The sequence below is a fragment of the Mycteria americana genome, chromosome 2 (assembly GCF_035582795.1).
Source record: "Mycteria americana isolate JAX WOST 10 ecotype Jacksonville Zoo and Gardens chromosome 2, USCA_MyAme_1.0, whole genome shotgun sequence".
NCBI lineage: Eukaryota > Metazoa > Chordata > Aves > Ciconiiformes > Ciconiidae > Mycteria > Mycteria americana.
Genome location: NC_134366.1, coordinates 71204805 through 71226063, shown reverse-complemented (window position 1 = coordinate 71226063; position 21259 = coordinate 71204805). Strand labels below are relative to the sequence as shown.

Here is a 21259-nt window from a genome sequence, read left to right as displayed (position 1 = left end):
AAAAATGGGCACAATGTTTCCTTTCTTCCAGTCACCAGGGACTTCACCTGACTGCTATGACTTTTCAAATATCATTGAGAGTGGCCTGGCAACTACATCAGCCAATTCCCTCAGAATTCTAGGATGCACCTCATCAGGCCCCATAGACTTATGTATGTTCAGGTTCCTCAGGTGGTCACAAACCTGATCTTCCCTTACAGTGGGAGGGGCTTTGCTCCCCCAGTCCCTGCCTTGAGGTCCATACACTTGAGAGGTGTGGGAAGAGAGATTGCCAGTGAAGACTGAGGCAAAACAGTTGTTGAGTACCTCAGTCGTCTCCTCGTCTGTTGTTATCAGTTTACCAGTCGTGTTCATCAGGGGGGTACACTTTCTTTGACCTTCTTTTTCTGGCTGACATACCTGTAGAAGCCCTTCTTATTATTCTTTGTGTCCCTTGCCAAGTTCAGCTCCAGCCACCCTTGGCCTTCCCAACCCCATCCCTAGACAAGCAGGCAACATCCCTATACTCTACCCAGGATACCTGTCCCTGCTTCCACTGCCTGTGCATTTCCTTCCTGCCCTTTAGTTTGACCAGCAGGTCTTGACTCATCCATCTGTGTTCTCTTCCCAGTAAAGAGTCTGGGCCACTGACAATGCACCATAGCCCTCACCCCAGCTAGAGTCATCCACCATAAGACTCAGAGGAGCTGTGACAGCAGGAGCGTAACACCAGGGAAATGGATAGACACAAGGAAGTATGCATGTATAGTCTATTACTGCGACTTTTCTCCCTAACAGTATTTTTTCTTTTCTTTCTTTCTTTCTTTGTAGTAATAGGTAGGCCAATAATTATTCTTTGATTAAGATTACAGTTAGGTTAACAGTAAATTCATGGCTTTGCTCACAAGGTGGGTTTTTTTTTTTGACTCGGAAGCTGCATAAACAGTGGTATAAAAAAATTGGTGGAAAACATGGGCAGCCTAGGCTATAATTTTGATGCAACAAATTCCGTTTTTAACCTGCAGAGTGTTCCACCATTTGATAGTATTTCAGATTTTGTTTATAAACATCCAAAGACAAAAGACTGTCACTTTTGTTTCAATGTTTTTTGGGTTTTTTTAGGAGGCAGAATATGGTATCCAGGGAAGAGCAATATAACTCCTGCAGGAGCAGGAAAAATAAAGGAGCAGTGCAAATAAGCCAACCTTCTACAAGTCTGGTGTTTTGCCATTATTATAGATCTTCAGGATTTTGAAGATTGAGGCACCAGTTACTTGCTCTCTCTTCTTTATCCTTACAGTGAAAGTACTTCTAAATTCTAGGTTCATTAAGTCAATTCATTATACCCTTGACATGTATTTTGGGAGAAAGATAAAATTTTGGTATTGATTCACAAGAATCTGTGAAATTTTAGATTTTAGGACTTTTAGATTGGTACTATTTAGAAAAAAAAAAATCAATAGTATTCAGAATACTAATTTTCTGTTAATCTAAAGTTTCATGTTTAAATGTATCATTCCTGTGAAATTAATTTAGAGATCGATATCAAAATAGTTTATATACAGACATCTAGAAATCCCAAGGAAAGCCATGAAAATTCCTGTGAGTGAAGGTAAAAGACTTGTGTTCAGACCGCAAAGTAAATTTGCCTAGATCTAAGGATATAATTAGACCAGGTAGACCATCAAACTTACGCACCTATTCTTCCAACCACTAAAATTGAGGTAGCTTTGTTACTTCTGAACAACACCTCATTGCATTACAGAAATAGATGGAAAAGGCAAAGTTCCTGTGGTGCTAGAAAAAACTGAATGACAGCAGTCATTGCTAAGGTGGGAAACAAGTTAAATCAACAAAGCACATCAAAGCTGTTTAGTTTTGCTCCAACAACCATGACCTTGCAAATGCTCATTTACCCGATGAACACAGGTATGCCCTTTTAACTGAAGTCAATTATACAACCATACCGTTTGACTCCACAGACATTAGGCATTTGGCCCATGCTGCTACATGTTATTAGTAGTGTTATTTCTCCCTGCGGTACAACGGAGTGCAATTACTGTCACATACAATGAAATAGAAATTCATTCCATTTACAAAAGCAGTCTGTCAGCTAAAACTTTGTTAAAACAAACATAAGCAATAATATTTTACATAAAAAGCATTTTCATATTAAAAATATAATTCATCGTTTTTTCCTGAAACATCTGAATGTTAAGGTAGAAAGCGCCCCTTACCTCCTCTCTTGTTTAACTTGGCATACCCTGGCACATAGCTGCTTGTCATAGATGATGAACTGCTGAAGGAGGAGTGGGGTAATGCTGAGACCAGAGGTTCATCACACTTTTCTGAAACACAAGAAAACAGATTCACTTTATGCTCTTAATTATTCATATTAAGTGGCAATGTGCCCTTTATTTTTCTTTTGGGTAATAGCACAGCCTTGTTATTTTTGTACACCTGGAATGCATGTGGATATATCCCAACATTTCAGCAAAGCAAACAAACGAAAAACCAACAAAAAACAAACAAAAAACCCACCCCCAAACCCACAAGAAAACAAACACAGACACACACCTCAACATGAGGAAATAAAGACTTCAACAAAGAACAAAATTAGGTAATGCTAATGCCTAACCATGGGCCACCACTCTCTTTAGGGATACTACAAATGAACAAAAAAGCTTGCCCTGATATATCTGGAATGTTTTTGGTGACATGGAAATGCAGTGCTAAAGAAAAGTATTAACATGAAAGCTTCATAAGAAGTAGATAAGATATAAACTTTCAGTTATGCAATAGAAGTGCTGATAACCTAATATTTTAAAAAGAAAATAAATTAGGGTACATTAATAAATGCCTATGAATTATCACATATTACAGATTTACTGAAAAAATTAACAGATTTTTTTTAAAAACTATAATCTCTATAATCCATTTGAGCACTTCACTTCTATTTTACTCAGTATAACAAAGATTAACTTGGTATTAGCATCTAAGATGGAAAAATACAAAATCAGAATCTTTGCCTTTCTAATGAAGAAAAAAGTTTAAAACAAATCTCCTGCTGTTGTATGAAGTTATGTAAATTAGAATGAAGGGAACTGGCTTTTGATTTTTGAAATGCTTAGATAGTTAACGTACTGCCCTTTGTTCTAGTTTTTCCTCAGTTATTTCAACAGATGGGTGGAATACGTAGATTAAATTACTCATTTACAGTTCAGGTACAACCTAAAAAAAAAGTAACCTACACCAGTCAGGTTGACTGATCTTTTTAAACACACGCATTGCAACACAGGCTCTGCTATATGTGGAAGCACCCTGAATTTATGTATCTAAAAGCATTAGACCACCCCTGGTAGGCAGAATATTTAACGCTCAGCCACACCACATAGTTTTGGTACAATTAGAAAATGGTGATTTGGTCAGACTGGATCACACATGGAGACTGAATTAATACTACCCTCAAAAGAGGAACTTTGGGGGGGAGGGGAAGGATTGTGACTGAATCAAGACATTTATAATGTAGGTCTCCTAAAATTTCCAGTCTCATGTAATGAAAAATAAAATTACTTTCACAGCAATAGAAACTGAAGCACATAAATACAGAAGAAAATTCATTCATGAATCAGCACTTTGACATTTAACAAAATAAATAAGTTTCCTTCACAAATCTCTGAGAGTTTGTTAAGGGAGAAAACAAAATTCATACCAGCATAAAAGCCCAGGCAAGAGAAAAGGGCAATTGCTTTGCACTGAATTAAAGGACAGTTCCAATGACTTTAAAGTTCACTACAATGCTATTTAATGATGGAATTTTGACAAGGGAAGATAAATAGTTTCAAGCATTATTGTTTACACCACAAAACCGAAGGATCGATTCCCCTCCTCCCGCTGCTTTGGCTGCAGCCACAGCACGTTTGGTCAGAAGCCTGCAGCCTGATGGGCGCAGTGCCTTGTGCTCACATCACACCTCCCAAGCAGCACACCGGGTCGCACAGGACCTCTCTCTGGCAGCAGGGGTACAGCATGGGGCAAAGGCCTACGTTTTAAGATCTTGGGTGCCAGGCTGCTATTATTTCAAAATAGGTCCTCTAACAAGGTTAGACTTAAGAATAAAAATGAGTAGATTGAAGTGCTCATTACAAATTTTGCCCTAAACGTCACAATCACAGAAAAACAGTTACTTGACAAAGTTTTTCTCATGGGTTTCTTCATCTATAGTGTATTTTTGGTAGTTCATAAAAATCAGTTTTCAACTTAAAGACTGCTAGCAAACTGCTCTCGCTGCCACATTATTAGTGTTACCTAGCTAGAGATTTGAAGTCATTTGTCATTAATTCTGTTGTCTAGGTAAAAATGGAATGAAACATTTAAAAGCAGAACACACAATCAGAAATATTTTAAAAATACGTTAAAAAATCTTTTTATAGCATTTTCCTACGCTTATCTTGCATGATATTTACTGTTAAGGAAAAAAATATATTCTCATTAATAATAAGAGCTAAGGTTGACCATGCACCATTGTTCAGTTTCCTGGGGGTTTTTTTAAGTATATTTTTCAAAGCAAATTGTTAGGTTTATACAATTTTCCCCCAGCCATAGTTTCATACTGGGGTGTGGGGTGGAGAGAAAAGCCTGCATATTTATGGAAGAATAATAGGAATAGAAAGATTTAGCTACAAAAATGTTTGCTACTTCTGCAATTAATTACTGAATATAATGGGAGACTATTGGTCACGATATTCTAAAAAAACCTTGTGAAACAAAAGAGCTATCCTAAATCACAACAAAAAAAAGCTTTTAAAAAGGGATAAAATGTGACCAAAACCTTAATTTCTGCAACAAAAAAATAAACCTGGATTTTAGACAGTGTGTTCAGAAACTACATGACAGCTGAAAAAAATCTCTCCAAATAGTAGAAGCTCATTTGAGCTTCTATTCTTTTACTGATCCCAGTAGCGACTGAGAAAATCTCCTTTTATTTTGACAGCTACTATATTGGTGCTACTATTGATGAAGCTATGCAAAAGGAAATATGGAAAAACTTGTTTGGAAGGAGTACTAGCTTCTAAATCATCATCCCCCCGTATAGCTGGTCTTGTCTCCCTGCTTCACTAATCCATCCTCTTGGATTCAAAAGAATAAGACAGAGAAGCTTGACATAGTACAAAAATAAAAAAAAAATCCCACAGGGAGTATCACTCTGTACTTGCCACTGCGGTCACAATTTTTACAGACAGTCATGAATGTGCCTCATTTGGTGCATATGTGCTTTTCAAGTATTGAATCTGAACCTCTGCTTTCTTAGTTTGGTTGGAATCACTAATACTGGGAGGGTGGGGGGCAGAAAAACCAAACAGAGTTGATACAGTTTTCCTTCACTGTTCTTTAGAACTGCATTCGCTTCCTATCCCTGTTTTGGGATGCCAACTAATAAGCTAAAGAATAAAACCAAAAATTCCTCACTTTGTCATTGTCTAAACACTCCAAACACACCCCAACCTGCCCACTCATTTAGGCTTCAAAATATAGGAAATTCACCTTAAATGTGTATGAATTATAGGGAAGGATTATAATTCAAATGAATAGATGTTAAAAAAGATATTAAATCTCATCAATAACTCATGACTTTAGGTCCAATAGAACAAAAGTTAACAGACTGCTTACATAAGCTAATATTTCTAGCCCTGTATGAAAGTTCCACTAAATATATTGCACTATTTAAACTTCCTTCATAACATGAAATGCTGTTATGCCATGGATTTAAGAGGAAAAAAAATCCTTGGGAACCTTTGGTTCTTTCAGCAGTTTTAGTTATTTCCTGCAGAATCCAATTTTTTACTTACTAAAACCAGAATCATATATACCTTCCTGTTACTGAGATATAATAGCTTTCCCCATATAAGTCAATGTACTGTGCCCTGTTAATCAATTACAGAGCACACTCTCCTGCCAGCATCGTAGCAGCAAAGAAATAAACTCTCCTCCATACCATTTATCTCAGTGATGTATTAACATCCAAGCCAGCTTAGGTCCATTTAAATGTTAACTTCCTGAAGCAAAACCACACTTCCACTCCACTCCATTCTGTTCAGATAGAAAGAACCAATAACTTTGTCATAGGTATGATGACATTTGCTACTCTGACTTCCCTATTCAGAGAGAAATTACAGTGTACGTCCATCAGAAACAAGTTTCCTTGAGATTCAAATAATTAGATAAATGGAAGAAAGGTGACCTAATGTCATTAAATACAAATACAAAACCTCTGCAATCCACAAGCTTCAAATTCCTCGAGACCTAAAGACTGCTATGCACTTGCTCTGTTCTTACATGCTTACTCAGGCACCTGGCTACTGGAAAACAGATACCAAGTGAGATGGATCTTTTGTCCTACCAAGTGCCGCCTCTCGTATGTTCTGGTGTTCACACTCAACAAAAACAGGAAAGGATACCTGTCCTTTCCTGTTTTACAGTCTATTTATAGTTCATTTATATAGTCTACCCATCATGCTGGATAGACTAAAAAAGGGCTGTCTTCTACTTTGCCTGCAATTGCTTTAATTCCCACTTAGTTAGCCCATGAACTATTTGGGGAATACAGACCAGACTATTTGAAGGGACAGGCCTTGATTGTAGGCACAAAGCAGACCATATACACACAAACTCATGATTTATCAACCCCAGAGGTTGTTAAAGCTTAATCCTCACTATACCAGTGACTTCAACGATTTTTGGTGGGCAGAGTAAAAAAACTCGATGCTTCACTTCACAAAAGCCTGTTCAAACGCTTAGCATCCTGATCAATAAACAGGTCACCTGTAAAGTTGCTGATGTATCTTATCAAAGTAGCCTGAGTAGATGAAAAAGACAATCTGCAGTTCATCTGTATTTTCTTGCCATTTCTATCTGCCAGTAGGTTAGAATGCATACAAACTACTACATTTAGAAATGTTAAGAAATGGGAAGAATATGCATTTATAGTCACAGGTGGTTTTTATTAATAATTTGAAGATGCATTGGAGGATCTCTCAGAAGCTCTTGCAAAGATCCTGTCAGGAAAGTAAAAAGAGAGCTGAGATATATACAGTGCTTCTAAAAAAGAAAAATATTTGGATAGTGATAAATACTACTGATCAGAAATAGGTGATGGTGACTTCCTAAGAATGCTTTTGAAGAGCAAAGGCTTTTCCATTATTATGGTCCAGTGTGCACTGAGGAACAGACCTTTAAAAAAATACCAAACCCAAAATCCACAAATTCACCCCTCCTTCTTCAAAATCTTCAGTCAAGATTTCCTATCAAATTATAACCCATTATCATAATTTTGCTGTAGGATACTAGCTCCAAGACGTAAACATGCTGCCAATAACAACTTTACTAAAAAAAGCCCCATATGTGTATGTTAGAAATGAAGAACTCGAAAGCTGATCAACTTAGATGCAAAAAGGCAAATGACTGCAATATCAATATTGTATTCTGAGTCCAAACTAGCCACAATTAATTGCTAGCAGAATATGAAACAGATGAGTCAATCTGAAGTAGCATTAAAAAAAAAAAATCTCAGCCAAGAAATACACAAAGCCATGGCTTTCTGACCAAAAAAAAAGTCTTAACCATTTCTGTTTTACACAACATTTTCACTGTATAAACAGAACATTTACAATACAAACCCCAAAATCTTAATTATTACCAGTATATCCAACTCATTAATTATAAAAAAATGCCTGTCAAGTGCAAGGAAAAAAAGTTTAAAGCAACTTTTAATCTTTACTTGTAATGCAAAAGACTCCTGTTTTAAAATATGAATTCTCATGTAAATGTTGGCGAGCAAGGGAGAGAATCATATCATCTGGGTTTAATTTGTACTGTGTGCTAAATGCTAGTTATCCTAAACACATTTTTCTCCTCCAATTTGAATATGTAGAGTGATTTCTCTGTAGCGTGCTGAAGAGAAAGTATAAGCCACCAAGCACTTGTGAAAAGTAGTCATGAGACTGCAAGGGCACTCTGGAACGTGGATAAATACGTATAGGAATTGGCATATCTCCAATGACAACCAACAGGAATATTAATGCAGCTGTTTTGGACTGCAGCATATTAGTATGCTGAGACAGCCTTACTTTTCATATTGCATAGGCAGGTTTTATAATCCAAAATGAACGCTAGAATCCACCGTGTTTAATTCACAAGACTGTCCCCCCCAAAAGAGTAAGAATAAATAGCATGAATTGCTAGAAGATTTTATGCACTGTTTCAAATGAACTTTTAAAGTGATACTAACCAAAAAGCAAGAGATGCTACAAAGCAGCTCATGGTCAACAGTAACCCCTTTAAAAAAAATGAAACTTAGAAGCAGGTGTTATTGCGGACAGCCTATCACAGGTTTAATTTCAATGACAAGAAAAGCAACCTCGGCCCTGTGTCACAAGCCTGTTGCTCAGTATGATAAACCTCTAGCCGAACCTCTCATCAAGTGTGATGGCAATGTTGCTGGAGAAGCCCTTTCCTTAGTCCTCAGAAGGGCCACTAATGAAAACAATAAATACTGATGGTAATGGCTGGCAAATGCCAGGCAAGGTACACCTCATGCTCTAAGTTCTTAAGTCAGCAAGAAATCAGTAAAGAGCTTATCAAGGAAGACCTTCTCTTATGGGGAAAGGAAATACTTGCCTGTCAGGTGTATTTGCCAAATGTATCAGCCTTTGGCACATTTGGGGTGGTTCAATAACCTTGTCCCTTATGCATGTTCTGTTGTGTTTTTCTTGACTGTAAGAGATAATTAAAAAAAAATCCCCCATATATTGGTTGGGGTTTTTTGTTTGGTAGGGTTTTTTGGGTTTTTTTAAGATAAAAAGCTAACTTTACTCCCCAGCAAATTCCTTGGACCACTTTATCAACTAGATAGGGTGATGAATGGTAGAGCGGAAGCTTCATTTTTTACTCTTTTCTGTCCTAAGTGGGACTCCTTTTGTACAATGCTTACATCAGAAGGGTAACGAAAACCAACCCACTAATTAAATACCTTAAGCCACAACAGAGCTGTCCACACTCCACCTGTGCAAACAGGGTAATACTCTGCACACACAACCGTTACTTTCCCAGTTACCATTCCTATTTGCATGTCAGAAAGTCAATGTAAGTCTTACACAAGCCTCATTTAGCTTCTTGTTTGCTATTTCTACTGGCCTCCATTGCTTTGATCTGTTATTTCTCGCTGTGCTCTTGTGAGCATAGTGCTCTTTCCATATTGCAGAACTCTGCAGCTTCCCCACGTGACTGACATTTCACAGGACAGTCCTGACAGACTGCTACAGAGCCAAGTTCACATTCAGCTTCATGAGCAAATGAGTCCAAGTCTAACTGAAGCTTTTCTGTAAGTATCTCTGGAGCTCAGCTGTAATATAAAAGATTAGAGCAGCTCATATTGATTGCCTGGGATGTTTCATATTCCACTTCAAGTTGCATACCATCGAGATAACACATTATTGCTCAAAAGGGTGGCTGCTGCTGAAAAGGAAGAAAACGTAGCAGCTGTTTTTCCCCCTCCAAGGTGAAGCCATAAATTACATTAATTTAGTGGTCTCCACAGAACCCTTACTGTTCAAGGTTACTTGCTCTGAGGTTTATTTCAAGTCTTTCTATAGATACCTGTAAGGAAAGGAACAAGTCTCAGGTAATGTTTTTTATGGCGGTTACTTTGCTCACAGCGGAGCACAGGCAGTCAGGCCTGTTTCTTCGTTCTGGTTCCAATTCAGGAATTAGTCTTTGGCAACACTGGATGCGCTACCAGGGCCACATTTCTAAAAATAAGTTTGGATGCCCAAAGACGAATAGTACTTTATGAGATTTTCCAAAGCATCTTTTTACCTGAACTTTGTTTCTGATACCTATTAACTAGTTTTCAGAATAGCCAAAGCCTTATTAATCCCAAAGGTCATGGTACGCCTACATGTTTTGACTCCTATAAATTAGCACCCTATTCCATCCAAGGACTGGGTTACTAATAAATAAGAAAACTTTCTTGTTTTGAGGATTTATTAATAAACATTTGTAAGCACTCCTGGAAAACACTGGAAATGGTAATATCATAACAATAGCACAAATGTGCAACAGTATATGAGTACTATCAGACGCTTCTGGCTGCGCTGCCATTCATCAAATGGCAAACACGTTCCACGGTACTCTCCATGTTTCTGTCTTTACTGAAAATGAGCAAAGGTTTAAAGTAAACATAATTAATTACTGCGATCTACAATTTAACCAGAGAGATTAGGATTTATTTTTTAATTAAATTATTCAGTTTGGAATCATTACAAGTATAAAAGTGTACAAAGCGGCCTCTTGAAATTCAGATTTTTCAAAATTTCAACATTTCACAAAGGAAAAAATAGAAAACTGTACCCAAAATTTGTGCACTTCAATTTTTAAGGAAAGTGTGAATATTTTAAATCCTGAACTTACAACAATGTATTTTTTCTTTAGTATTTTACATTTGGGAAGAACAGGGGTCCTTAAAATTAAACTTATGTCTTATTTTATTATTTATTAGCATTCAATTTTGAATTATTTAAAAATAAATACATTCTTTGTATTGTCTCTAAGTTATACCTACAGTAAGGTTTTTGCAGGGTTTTGGCTGGTTTCTTGGTTTTAGGTTGTGGGTTTTGTTTTTTTTTTTTACTGGAAAAGACTGGACAGAGGAAGTTTTTACACAACTTTAGAACAAAAACACATATGGATTGCTTTTGGTTTCCTTTAGGGTCTGCAGAGCATTCCAGAGTCCACTGAGAATCTGGCAAGTGTTCACACCATCACGCGGTATCTTTTATGAACAAATTTATAAGCTGCTTTGCACCCTACACAACTGGAAAAGTTGTACGAGAAACACGCCATCTTATTTGCTCAGTTTTTAAAAAATAACTCGGGTCAATTGCATCTGGAATAGAATCAGTCTGGTTGTATACTTGGGATTTCATTAAACTGTCCTTAGTGCATAAGCAATAATAGACTATCAACTCTATGCAAAGTAAAATTCATGAATATTTTTGTATATCCAATCCTCAGATGCCTCTTCAGGTTTTAACCTTCTGACACGTAAATATACTGCTTCACCTTTGCACTACTGGAAATACCTGAATGTTTTGGAGGATGTTACAGTGAACGAAGCTCCTTCTTAAGTATATTTGCAGGCAGGTATGATTTTTCACAGACTGGTACCTATCCGAATTAAGTACGGAGAAGCCTGGAGTCAAGTCACATAAAAAATTTTAGAGCAGAGAGCAGAGGAACCCACAAGGCTGGAGGAGAGAAAACACTGAAAATCTTCGTAATTTATCTTGTCAAGTCTCATTTAGCTTAAAATACATTTGCCAAATATCTAGACTATGTTCTTCCTCAGTCAACCTTGCGTCAACAAGTATCTTTTGTTTGGTTGTTTGGTGTGGGGTTTTGTGGGGAATTTTTTGTTTGTTTGTTTGTTTTGTTCATTTTTCAGGACCCAGGGATAAGACAATAACTCATACTAACTAGTTTCCTGAATAACGTTTTAACCAGTCAGTTTAACTTTTCATCATTGCTTTAGCAGGTTTTCATCTCTGAAATTAAGCTTTTATCTTTAACAAGAAGAAAACATGTAATTTTTTCTTCACAATACATACTTATTTTCATGGTCCTTTTAGCAGTTTTATATCAACATAAATCTTCTGAATTCATAACTGTTATTCCAGGTTTAACCTAATTTAAGCAAGATCAAACAGCCAGTAAGGGACTTTAAAATTGCTGGGCACTTCAATATAAAAGCACGCCCACCGAAAGCCAAATATTAACTCTCAGAACAATATAGCGCAGGTACAGAATAAAGATATTTTAAGCTTGCTGTATAGAACCTACCACTATGGACATCAAATCGTTTAAAAAAATTAAGGAAGTTAACCTCGTAAGAGATAATAAAATATTTTTACCTACCCACTTACAGATTGGTTAAGATGCTTGACAGAAGTCTCATAATAAAGTTAACTCAGAGCAAAAGCTGCAGATTCCTGTCTGAATGCCTTTTATATTAGAAAGCTAACCTTTCCCTATATGGCTAGGGAGGAAACTCTGCTCCTACCAGACAGACAAAATATTTAATACCATGAAGCATGTAAAGCACATTCCACATTTGATTAGAAGAGAAAAAATAGAAATTAACAGGGTATGCAAAATGCAGCAGAGAATTGTTTTTCAATTTGTACAGCAGAAAGTAAACATCACTTAAGCTTAAACTCAGGATTTTTTCCAAAGGCATTATTAATTCCAAGTTTGTGCATTGTTGTTTATTTTCATCTCCCCTTTGGAGAAAACAGATACGTCATATTTATAGTAGAAGCTATTAGTTGGCTGTTTATCAGTTGCCTACTGTTAGAAGTGATGATAGAAGCAAAAACCAAGAAGTGCATCATCTATGAATTAAATTGTATTATACTGACAGATTATGTTTTTCCTGAGAGAAAAAGACAAATAAGGTCTAACCGTGGTTTCCTTCCTCTTCTATTTGAAGCTTTCCTTCTATTTGACGCTTTCGTCCCCCTCTCCAACTAAGTATAAAAGGCGTGCTTTCTCAGTTCCTATCACTGAAGCATGGGAGGATTAGCTCTGATTGCATTTTGCAAACTCTTTTGTTAAGAGAGTGCTCTTTTCCATGTTTCCAAAGAACTATCAAGTGACCCTATAAATTAAATTGTCATAATACATTGATTTCACTGAAAGTATCAACAACATGTTCCTAAAAAGATATTTTAGCAGGTAAAAGAAGAAATACTTTTGATTTTTCTCCTTACTGTTGCATTCATCTAGGCATACATTTAAGATCATGTTGGTCTTGATTCGATTTCCCAAAAACATAAGATAAGCTTCCAGAATTTGCTGATATAATTTTGGTTTTTTAGGGCCAAAATCTTAGGCAAATTTTGAAGAATAGAACTGTGGATAGGAAAGGAAAAACAACAACAACAACAAAAAAGAAATTGGGGAACACTGGATAATAGGAAAACGTGAACATAGTTTACATTTCTGAACTTATCTCTGTATTGTAGATTGAAAAGAGCAAGCTGTGTTACAACCAGCCTGTGAGAAGCAGTATTCTCAGAGGCTTGTTATATGTACCGGGAAACTCAAACCAATTATGTAAGGTGGCTGTGAATTTTGACATTAGAGGCCCAAATCTCTTACACTAATACCTTGAAGAAACAAAATGTAAATCAGAGCAAGCTAACAAACATTTTCATATGCCAGTACAAAATCTACAAGTTGATTCCACTAAGTGTTTAGCATCCTTAAGCACACTGGGGCAACAGCACGAGGAACAAGTCAGTTTAGGGCTGTAGTTTCATAGAACACACATTTTGTGGATACATTTTACCTTATTCCCCAAGGTCTGAAAGTGCTATATCATACCATTATTAAATATAATTTAATAATTAAAGACAGCATCATTATTTCCCTAGAGACTAAAGGAAATATCACACCTGTATGATAAGAACAGATCAAGATTTCCATAAATTTGTATATCTGAAGCTGAACAGAACGTTTTTCTTTATGATAAACTTGCAAGTTGGAAAGATGAGAATATTTGACTCACAGTCATAAAGTATTTATAGGACTCCTGTTGCTGACACAGGGCAGGGCAACCAGCACCACAAGCAAACTCCTTGTCAATCTGCTTGGATTCCCAGTTTTCTAGAAGTAAAACTTGGGAGTAAAGTCAACGTTTAAACTAAGTGATTTAATCTCATCAGAAGAAAATAGCAAACATTTTTAAATATCCATATGTCTGACAGGTCAACTCTTTTCTAACTGAGGATAGCTAAAGCCAGACGTATCAGTCAAAAGAGTGATGTCCAGTTTTGAGATGCCAACCAGTTTTTAATTCCATTTTAATTCCAAGGTGTGCCCAAACCCTAGCTGTTAGTTCTACAGTCACTGGAGACAATAAAATCTTAGCAGAGGGGGACAAAAAAAAAAAAAGGGAAAAAAAGAAAAAAGTCAATAATAGTTTTTTCATTATTGTGAAGAGATACAAATTTGTTGTGAAGAGATACAAATTTGACGTGTTGCAGGTCCTTCTACGTTCTTTTTAAAAGGGAATGAAATTCCAATGCAAGGAAAGCCAATGCCAGCTTTTATTAATCCTTAGAATGAACACAAGAAGCAATATCAAACAATTGCACAGCCAGACGCTGAATTCAAACAATTTTAAGTGCGATTAAGTGCCATGGTTTGTGCACTTGATCAGGAAAATGAATATCCAAATTTTATAATAGCTCAGATTTTATTTAGAAGAAGGAATTATATTACTTTATTCTTATTTATTTCCTGTCTGTCCTGTCTGGTCAATGACATGTGGGATACAGCTGGAGGTACAATTTTACGAAGCAAGTTACCATGTGTTCTGCTTCTTATTTGGTACTTGTTCTTTCATTTTTAAGGAAGAAAAAGTAGTTAGATGTCTAACACGCGTGAATTATTTTTATCATTTGGCTTGAAGGGGACATAAGAGAGGAAAAGATGACAAGCAATCATTGTATAGTGGTGTCTGGGTTTTGTGTTAATACAGCGACATCCAATCAAAAAGACACAATAACGTCCACAGATATTTCACAGAATACCTGAGCAAGTCATTATGTTAAATAAAACATTAAGATAAACACAACAGCCGTAGAAGGCCCCAACAATGTGTTTTCATAGAGTACTCCACACTCATCTTAGTTTTACTTTCTGGTTGCGTTTCCTCTCTTGAAGCGCTAGTACTGTCAGAAAAGGCTTCTCTCATAGGCTTCTCTGTCCTAAGAGCATCACAGGAGATGTACCAGAGAACAGGTCCTTAAAATAGATAAAGTACATTGTGACTAAATAAATTTTGCTTCTTCCCCCCAAAAAGCTAAAATGTGTTTGTATTCTCCTGTACAAAACAAACAGACTGTATCAACATTTCCAAAGAGCTAGTTAACTGAAAAATCATTTCTGACCAGACTATAAGATGCAAGTCAAAGGACATCTACTGTCTGTGTTGATCAGTGTTGCTGATTCAGATCTTAATGGTTCTGTCATGCTAATAGGAACTGAAGAGAAAGGATGGAAGGATGGTGCTGCACTAACTCCTACATTCAGTCTTTGCATTGCCCCAGGCAAAATTCACCTGCTTTTGAAGGAACTGAGCATCCTCAAACAAATCCGTTTTGCCATACACAGTAAAACAGCTTATTGCCTTACTCATGCTTGTCTGGTGCATTAGTGTGACGAGAGGAGGAAAGCTTCTGTTAGAGCAGAAGAAAACACCAAGTAGGAAACCCAGTTCTGAAATTAATGGGGATCAAAATCAATTTTAAAGGGGCTTAATCAAGAGGAGGGTTACTGTACCATTGTTCCCTTTTGCTGTGAAGACTAGTTATAATAACTCCAGGTAACTTAACATGTTCCTAAAAAATAAATAAATAAAAAAATGTCTTCAAGTAACAGCAAATGTCATTACAATGGCCCAAGAGCCATTTCTTTTTCCACATTTCCTTTTTGTCTCATCAGAAACTCTTGACTTAGAAACACTCATTAAAAACAATAGTAATGTAATTCACTGTCTTAAAAGCTGGCTGGGAGGATGCTATATATATGGTTTTGTAAGACAGATTTTTAGATAGGATATGTCACTGCATTTCTCTTGCTGATTTAAATTATCAGACCTGCCTTATTTTAATGTGCTATGGAAATCCAAGCCAATATGTTTTACAACAGCCTTAGCTGTCCAGCTTATCCTGCTCTTCGTGTAGAATTTTTGAATATAAATTGTTGTTTTTTTCTAATTATCAAATGCAAATGGTGTTGACAATAGCACCGTCTATTATTGTATCCTCATTATCATGCACGGGTACTACTGAGGCATTTTAAAGCCAAGAGTACTTGGTAATTATGCTTGGTAAAACCTTATTATTGCTACATGTTTAACATGTCAACCAAGGAAAACAGCACAGTTAAATTAGCATATCTGAAAAATGAAGGTGACTTATAACTATAGCCCATTCCCTCCAATTTTAATCAGGTATCTGAATATTAAGTTCCAAACATTACCGTTTACTACCTTTTTCTGAATCATGAATTCCCATTGTGTTCAAAATGAAGGATACCTGTTGTAAATACATATGAAAGATGTCACTATCTAGACTTCAGTAAAGCCTTTGGCACTGTTTCCCACAGCACTCTCCTGGAGAAACTGCTCATGGCTTGGACGGGTGTACGCTTTGCTGGGTAAAGAACTGGCTGGATGGCTGGGCCCAAAGAGTGGTGGTGAATGGAGTTTACTCCAGTTGGCAGCTGGTCACAAGTGGTGTTCCCCAGGGCTCTGTGTTGGGGCCAGTTCTGTTTAATATCTTTATCAGTGATCTGGACAAAGGGGATCAAGTGCACCCTCAGTAAGTTTGCAGACGACACCAAGTTGTGCAGGAGTGTTGATCTGCTTGAGGGTAGGAAGGCTCTACGGAGGGACCTGGACAGGCTGGATCGATGGGCCAAGGTCAATTGTATGGGGTTCAACAAAGCCAAGTGCAAGGTCCTGCACTTGGGTCACAACAACCCCATGCAACGCTACAGGCTTGGGGAAGAGTGGCTGGAAAGCTGCCCGGCGGAAAAGGGACCTGGGGGTGCTGGTCGACAGCCAGCTGAATATGAGCCAGCAGTGTGCCCAGGCGGCCAAGAAAGCCAATGGCATCCTGGCTTGTATCAAAAATAGTGTGGCCAGCAGGATTAGGGAAGTGATCGTGCCCCTGTACTCGGCACTGGTGAGGCCGCACCTTGAATACTCTGTTCAGTTTTGGGCCCCTCACTACAAGAGGGACATTGAGGTGCTGGAGCGTGTCCAGAGAAGGGCAACGAAGCTGGTGAAGGGTCTAGAGCACAAGTCTTATGAGGAACGGCTGAGGGAACTGGGGTTGTTTAGCCTGGAGAAAAGGAGGCTGAGGGGAGACCTTATTGCTCTCTACAACTACCTGAAAGGAGGTTGTAGAGAGGTGGGGGTTGGTCTCTTCTCCCAGGTAACAAGTGATAGGATAAGAGGAAACGGCCTCAAGTTGCACCAGGGGAGGTTTAGAATGGATATTAGGAAAAATTTCTTCACTGAAAGGGTTATCAAGCATTGGAAGAGGCTGCCCAGGGAAGTGGTTGAGTCACCATCCCTGGAAGTATTTAAAAGACGTTTGGCTGAGGTGCTTAGGGACATGGTATAGTGGTTGTCTTGGTAGTGTTAGGTTTATGGTTGGACTTGATGCTCTTAAAGGTCTTTTCCAACCTATACGATTCTGTGATTCTGTGAATACATGTATACAGCAATGAAGCATCATCCATAGAACTTTCCAGTTCTACTGGCTGCAGTTGCCCAGTTCTTGGTAGGGGGGCTGCTGGCACTGTGGCCAGCAAAACACTGGCAGAACGCTGCCCGGCAGTGAGGGGTGAGGGAAAAAGAGTGAGAAACAGCCCTGCAAGCCACGGGGGGAGAGCAGGAGGGCTCCAGCTGTCCCCGTCCCCCAGCCGTCCCCGCCCCGCAGAGACTCCCCTGGAGAGCCCCTGCCGGAGCAGGTGGAGATCTCCTGAGGGAACTGCGGCCTGTGGAGACCCCACGCTGGAGCCTGTGGATATCTCCTGAGGGAACTGTGGCCTGTGGAGAGCCCCTGCCGGAGCAGGTGAGTATCTCCCGAGGGAGCTGCGGCCTGTGGAGAGCCCACGCTGGAGCAGGGGAACAGCGTGAGAGGGCAGGGGCGGCAGAGAGGAGCTGGTGTGGACTGACCACAGCCCCCCATGCCGTGTCCCCCCTGCACCGCTCTGAAGGGAGGCAGAGGAGTCAGAAGTGAAAAAGGGAAGTTGAGCCTGGGAAAAGAGGGGTAGAGGTCAGGGGGAAGGTGTTTTGGGGTTTTTTTGCACCATCCGACTCTATTTTAATTGGCAGTAAATTAAATTCATTTTCCCCAAGTGAAATCTGTTTTGCCCACAAGGTAATTGGCAAGTGATCTCCCTGTCTTTATCTTGATCCACGAGCTTCTTCACCTTATTTTCTCCCCTGTCCCGCTGAGGAGGGGAATGAGGGAGCAGCTAGGTGGGGGTGTCCGGCAGCTGGCCAGGGTCAACCCACCACACCGCTTAACAATCAAATATCAGAGAGTTGACTTTACGTCACTTGTCAGAAACACCACACAAGTTCATGCCAAAAATGTTGACTAAATGCAGTGTACAAGCATTAAGTGTTTTTTACAAATCTATTCAAGGGCATCTAAAGAACACCAAATTAATCTGTCAAATAAAATCTACGTAGTCAGCTTTCTACTTCAAGTTTTAACTCCCTGTCTTCAGTATAATATTCACACCCAGAACAAAGCTGTGAAGGTCTAGCTTTTGTCTATCCTTGACACAGCCTCTTGGGGTCCCACTAGAATGAAACGTGGAATTCAGACAGCATTCCTCCTCCATAAAATAAATGGGAAGAAACCTAATTATGCTGTCCTTTCAGTAAGCAAAGAACATTGACAAGGCTTGAGCTTAGTTCAGTCCCCCTCTAATGAGCACAGATGAGCTAACTGAATAGCTGCATGTCAGGAGATGATAGACACCTCAGGGAAGCCAGGAAAATGTTTTACTTGCCTACTCTAGACAGCAATTCTTCAAGTTTGAGCTGGGGCTGCAAATCCAGGATCCAGCACCATTTGATAAAACCAGTGCCTGAATTGGAGGATTCACTATTCATTTCTATGGCGAGCTACTTCTAATGCGAACTTTTAATAGTGAGTATGACAACTATCCTGAATTCGCACATTATTCTACATTTCAAGCAACCATTTTAAATTGCTCATTCCAGCAGCAACAACATACTTTCACCAAAGCATTATGATTTATCTTCACATCTGCATATTCAATATCATGATGGGAACTTTAAACATGCTGTGATGTCAATTACCATAAACACAGCGATAATGCTGCTTTGCAATAAGACAGTCTCATATTTAAGCCTCTAACAAGATCTGAAAGTTTTCATCAAACCTCAAATAACCTACACAATGCACTGAAGATACTATGCCTTGCCCTTTTACAGATGAGTAGATTACTTCACCACTACTTATCCAGAATTACTCTGGGTAAAGATCACCAAAAAGCTTGAAGCAAAAAGTAAAACTATTCAAACCTTTCATTCAACTGTGAATGAAGGACATCCAGTCAGAATAAGGAAAATCTGCTATAATGTAATTTCTAAGATCGTATGCCACATAAAATGGTGCCTTTAAAGCTTGTTTTTTCTGTCGCACTTCTGAATCCTTAAACGACTTATGAAGATACATCCAATTAAGTATGCATAATTAAGGTATTTAGTTCCCAGAAAAATGAAGTCAGAAGGTGTTGAAAATAAATAGGAAATAATCAGTATAAATGAAATTCAAGTGAAAAAGACAATGACAAAAAAATTCAACTGATTTATGTCATGAACCGCTGATTTTCCTCAATAAATTCTTCTTAAATTTAACAAACTGAATTTGTATTTATTAATAGCTTCCTGAATTAAAAAAAAAAAAATCCACAAAAAAAAAAAAAAGGAAAACCAAATACTTCTCACTTCCGTTCATTTTATTCTCAGGATTGATTTCATTAAGCCACCCTTAATTTAATTTACAAAGTTAACTTTTATGTTCAATGCAGTTTGCCAGGATAGTAGGCTAAATGTGTGAAGAATTAATTTTCTCTTATAAGTGAATGAACTAGATTGGAGGAAGATAAAATGAATGACTAAGTGATTGCAGTTAACCAAAAAGTTCCATTTTGCTCCCTTATGGAGAATGATAGAATATCATTTTATTGAACTCCATTATCCTAATGAGAAGATATTCTATGCTTGATCTTAGCCAAAGGGCCAGAGAACATATTTTAATGACTTACTGCTTCTGCTTAATAGGGAGATTTCATAATTACTGAAACTACATCTGTTTGATTAATGAGCCTTTTCCAGCATCCATGCATCTTTCAGTTTGGTTGACAATACACACTGGAAACACATGCACATACACATAGGTGCTTTTCATCCTGTATATATGTACAAGTAAAACATTATTGACAAGAAAAATAAGGAGGACCACAAATAGGACAGCGTAATTCTGATTTTCATTACTCTAAGCAAAAATTTGCAAGTTTTTCCGCCATTTCTGTTCTTATACAGAAAATCAGGTTTGCAATAAACATTTAAGTAAAACTTGCAGTGAATTTTATGGCCCATCATATGGGCATCTTAGGATAGCTTGAAATCAAATAGGAAAAAATCAACATAGGAAATACATAAGCAAAGGAACACTGATGTTTTGTTATTATAAATGCGATATCCACACATAATATCCACTTAAGAAAAGGACTGCAGTTATTTTCAAGTTGGTTTTCACATCTTGCTAAAAGAATATGAAATTGTGGCATACCTTATGCCAAAATTCTCAAGAGGAATTTCAATTTTTAGGCCCACCATACTTGATGCTCAGCAATCATAAATGAAGACCTATTAATTAAACCTCATGCTTAGAGGTCTCACATGTAGTATTGGGAAAAACAGATTTAAAAAAAAAAAGAGTCAGGAAAATAGTACAAGAAAAACCTTCAGGACTGACAGAAGTTTCCACAGGCAAGAAGTTAGAGAAAAACCCTTGCTAAATAACTAATGAACATAATTGGTACCTTATTTCAAATAAAAGAAGATGGTATGTCGTATCTGAATAGCTGATATAAAGGCATTCCATATTATTTAAATCATGGAAGAAGGTATTGCCCCACTATTGCATTATCCTGACTGCAAATCTAAGTTCATTAAGAGAGTTCTCTGCTGCAAAAGTCCAAACCATTCTTGAAACTCTCTGAGTGTAGGTATGTTTTACTGCCCCAGCTGCTAATTCCTTATTAGAGGTATTTTAATGAAAAACGCCTCTTGTTTTCAAATAAAAATATTGATTTAAAATATATTTATATGTTGTATTTTACATTACTCTTAATTCACATGCACTGAATTACCTTTTGTATCCTGGTAGCACAAGAATTCACCATGTCGTATCTATTTTGTTATTTGTAATACGATGTGGAAATAGAGTTGTCGATCTGTTTGTTACTCTGTGAGCCAGCTCTGACACATGTTTCTTGAATTCTTGTTATTTCTCAGCTAATATCTGGTCATCAACATAAATACTTAGGTTTTTTGATGTGATAATGGTAAAATACAGGTGTTCAAATCATTTAGATA

The 21259-nt window shown here is 37.7% G+C and overlaps 1 protein-coding gene across 1 annotated transcript in view; it reads right to left on the bottom strand.

Annotated features, from left to right (window-relative positions):
* Positions 1-21259, bottom strand: part of CNTNAP2 (contactin associated protein 2) — a 1202777-nt gene that overhangs the window by 837233 nt on the left and 344285 nt on the right. The window contains exon 2 of the mRNA XM_075493725.1: positions 2217-2327. Within this exon, the coding sequence (XP_075349840.1) occupies positions 2217-2327 (111 nt within the window). The remainder of the gene's footprint in view (positions 1-2216; positions 2328-21259) is intronic.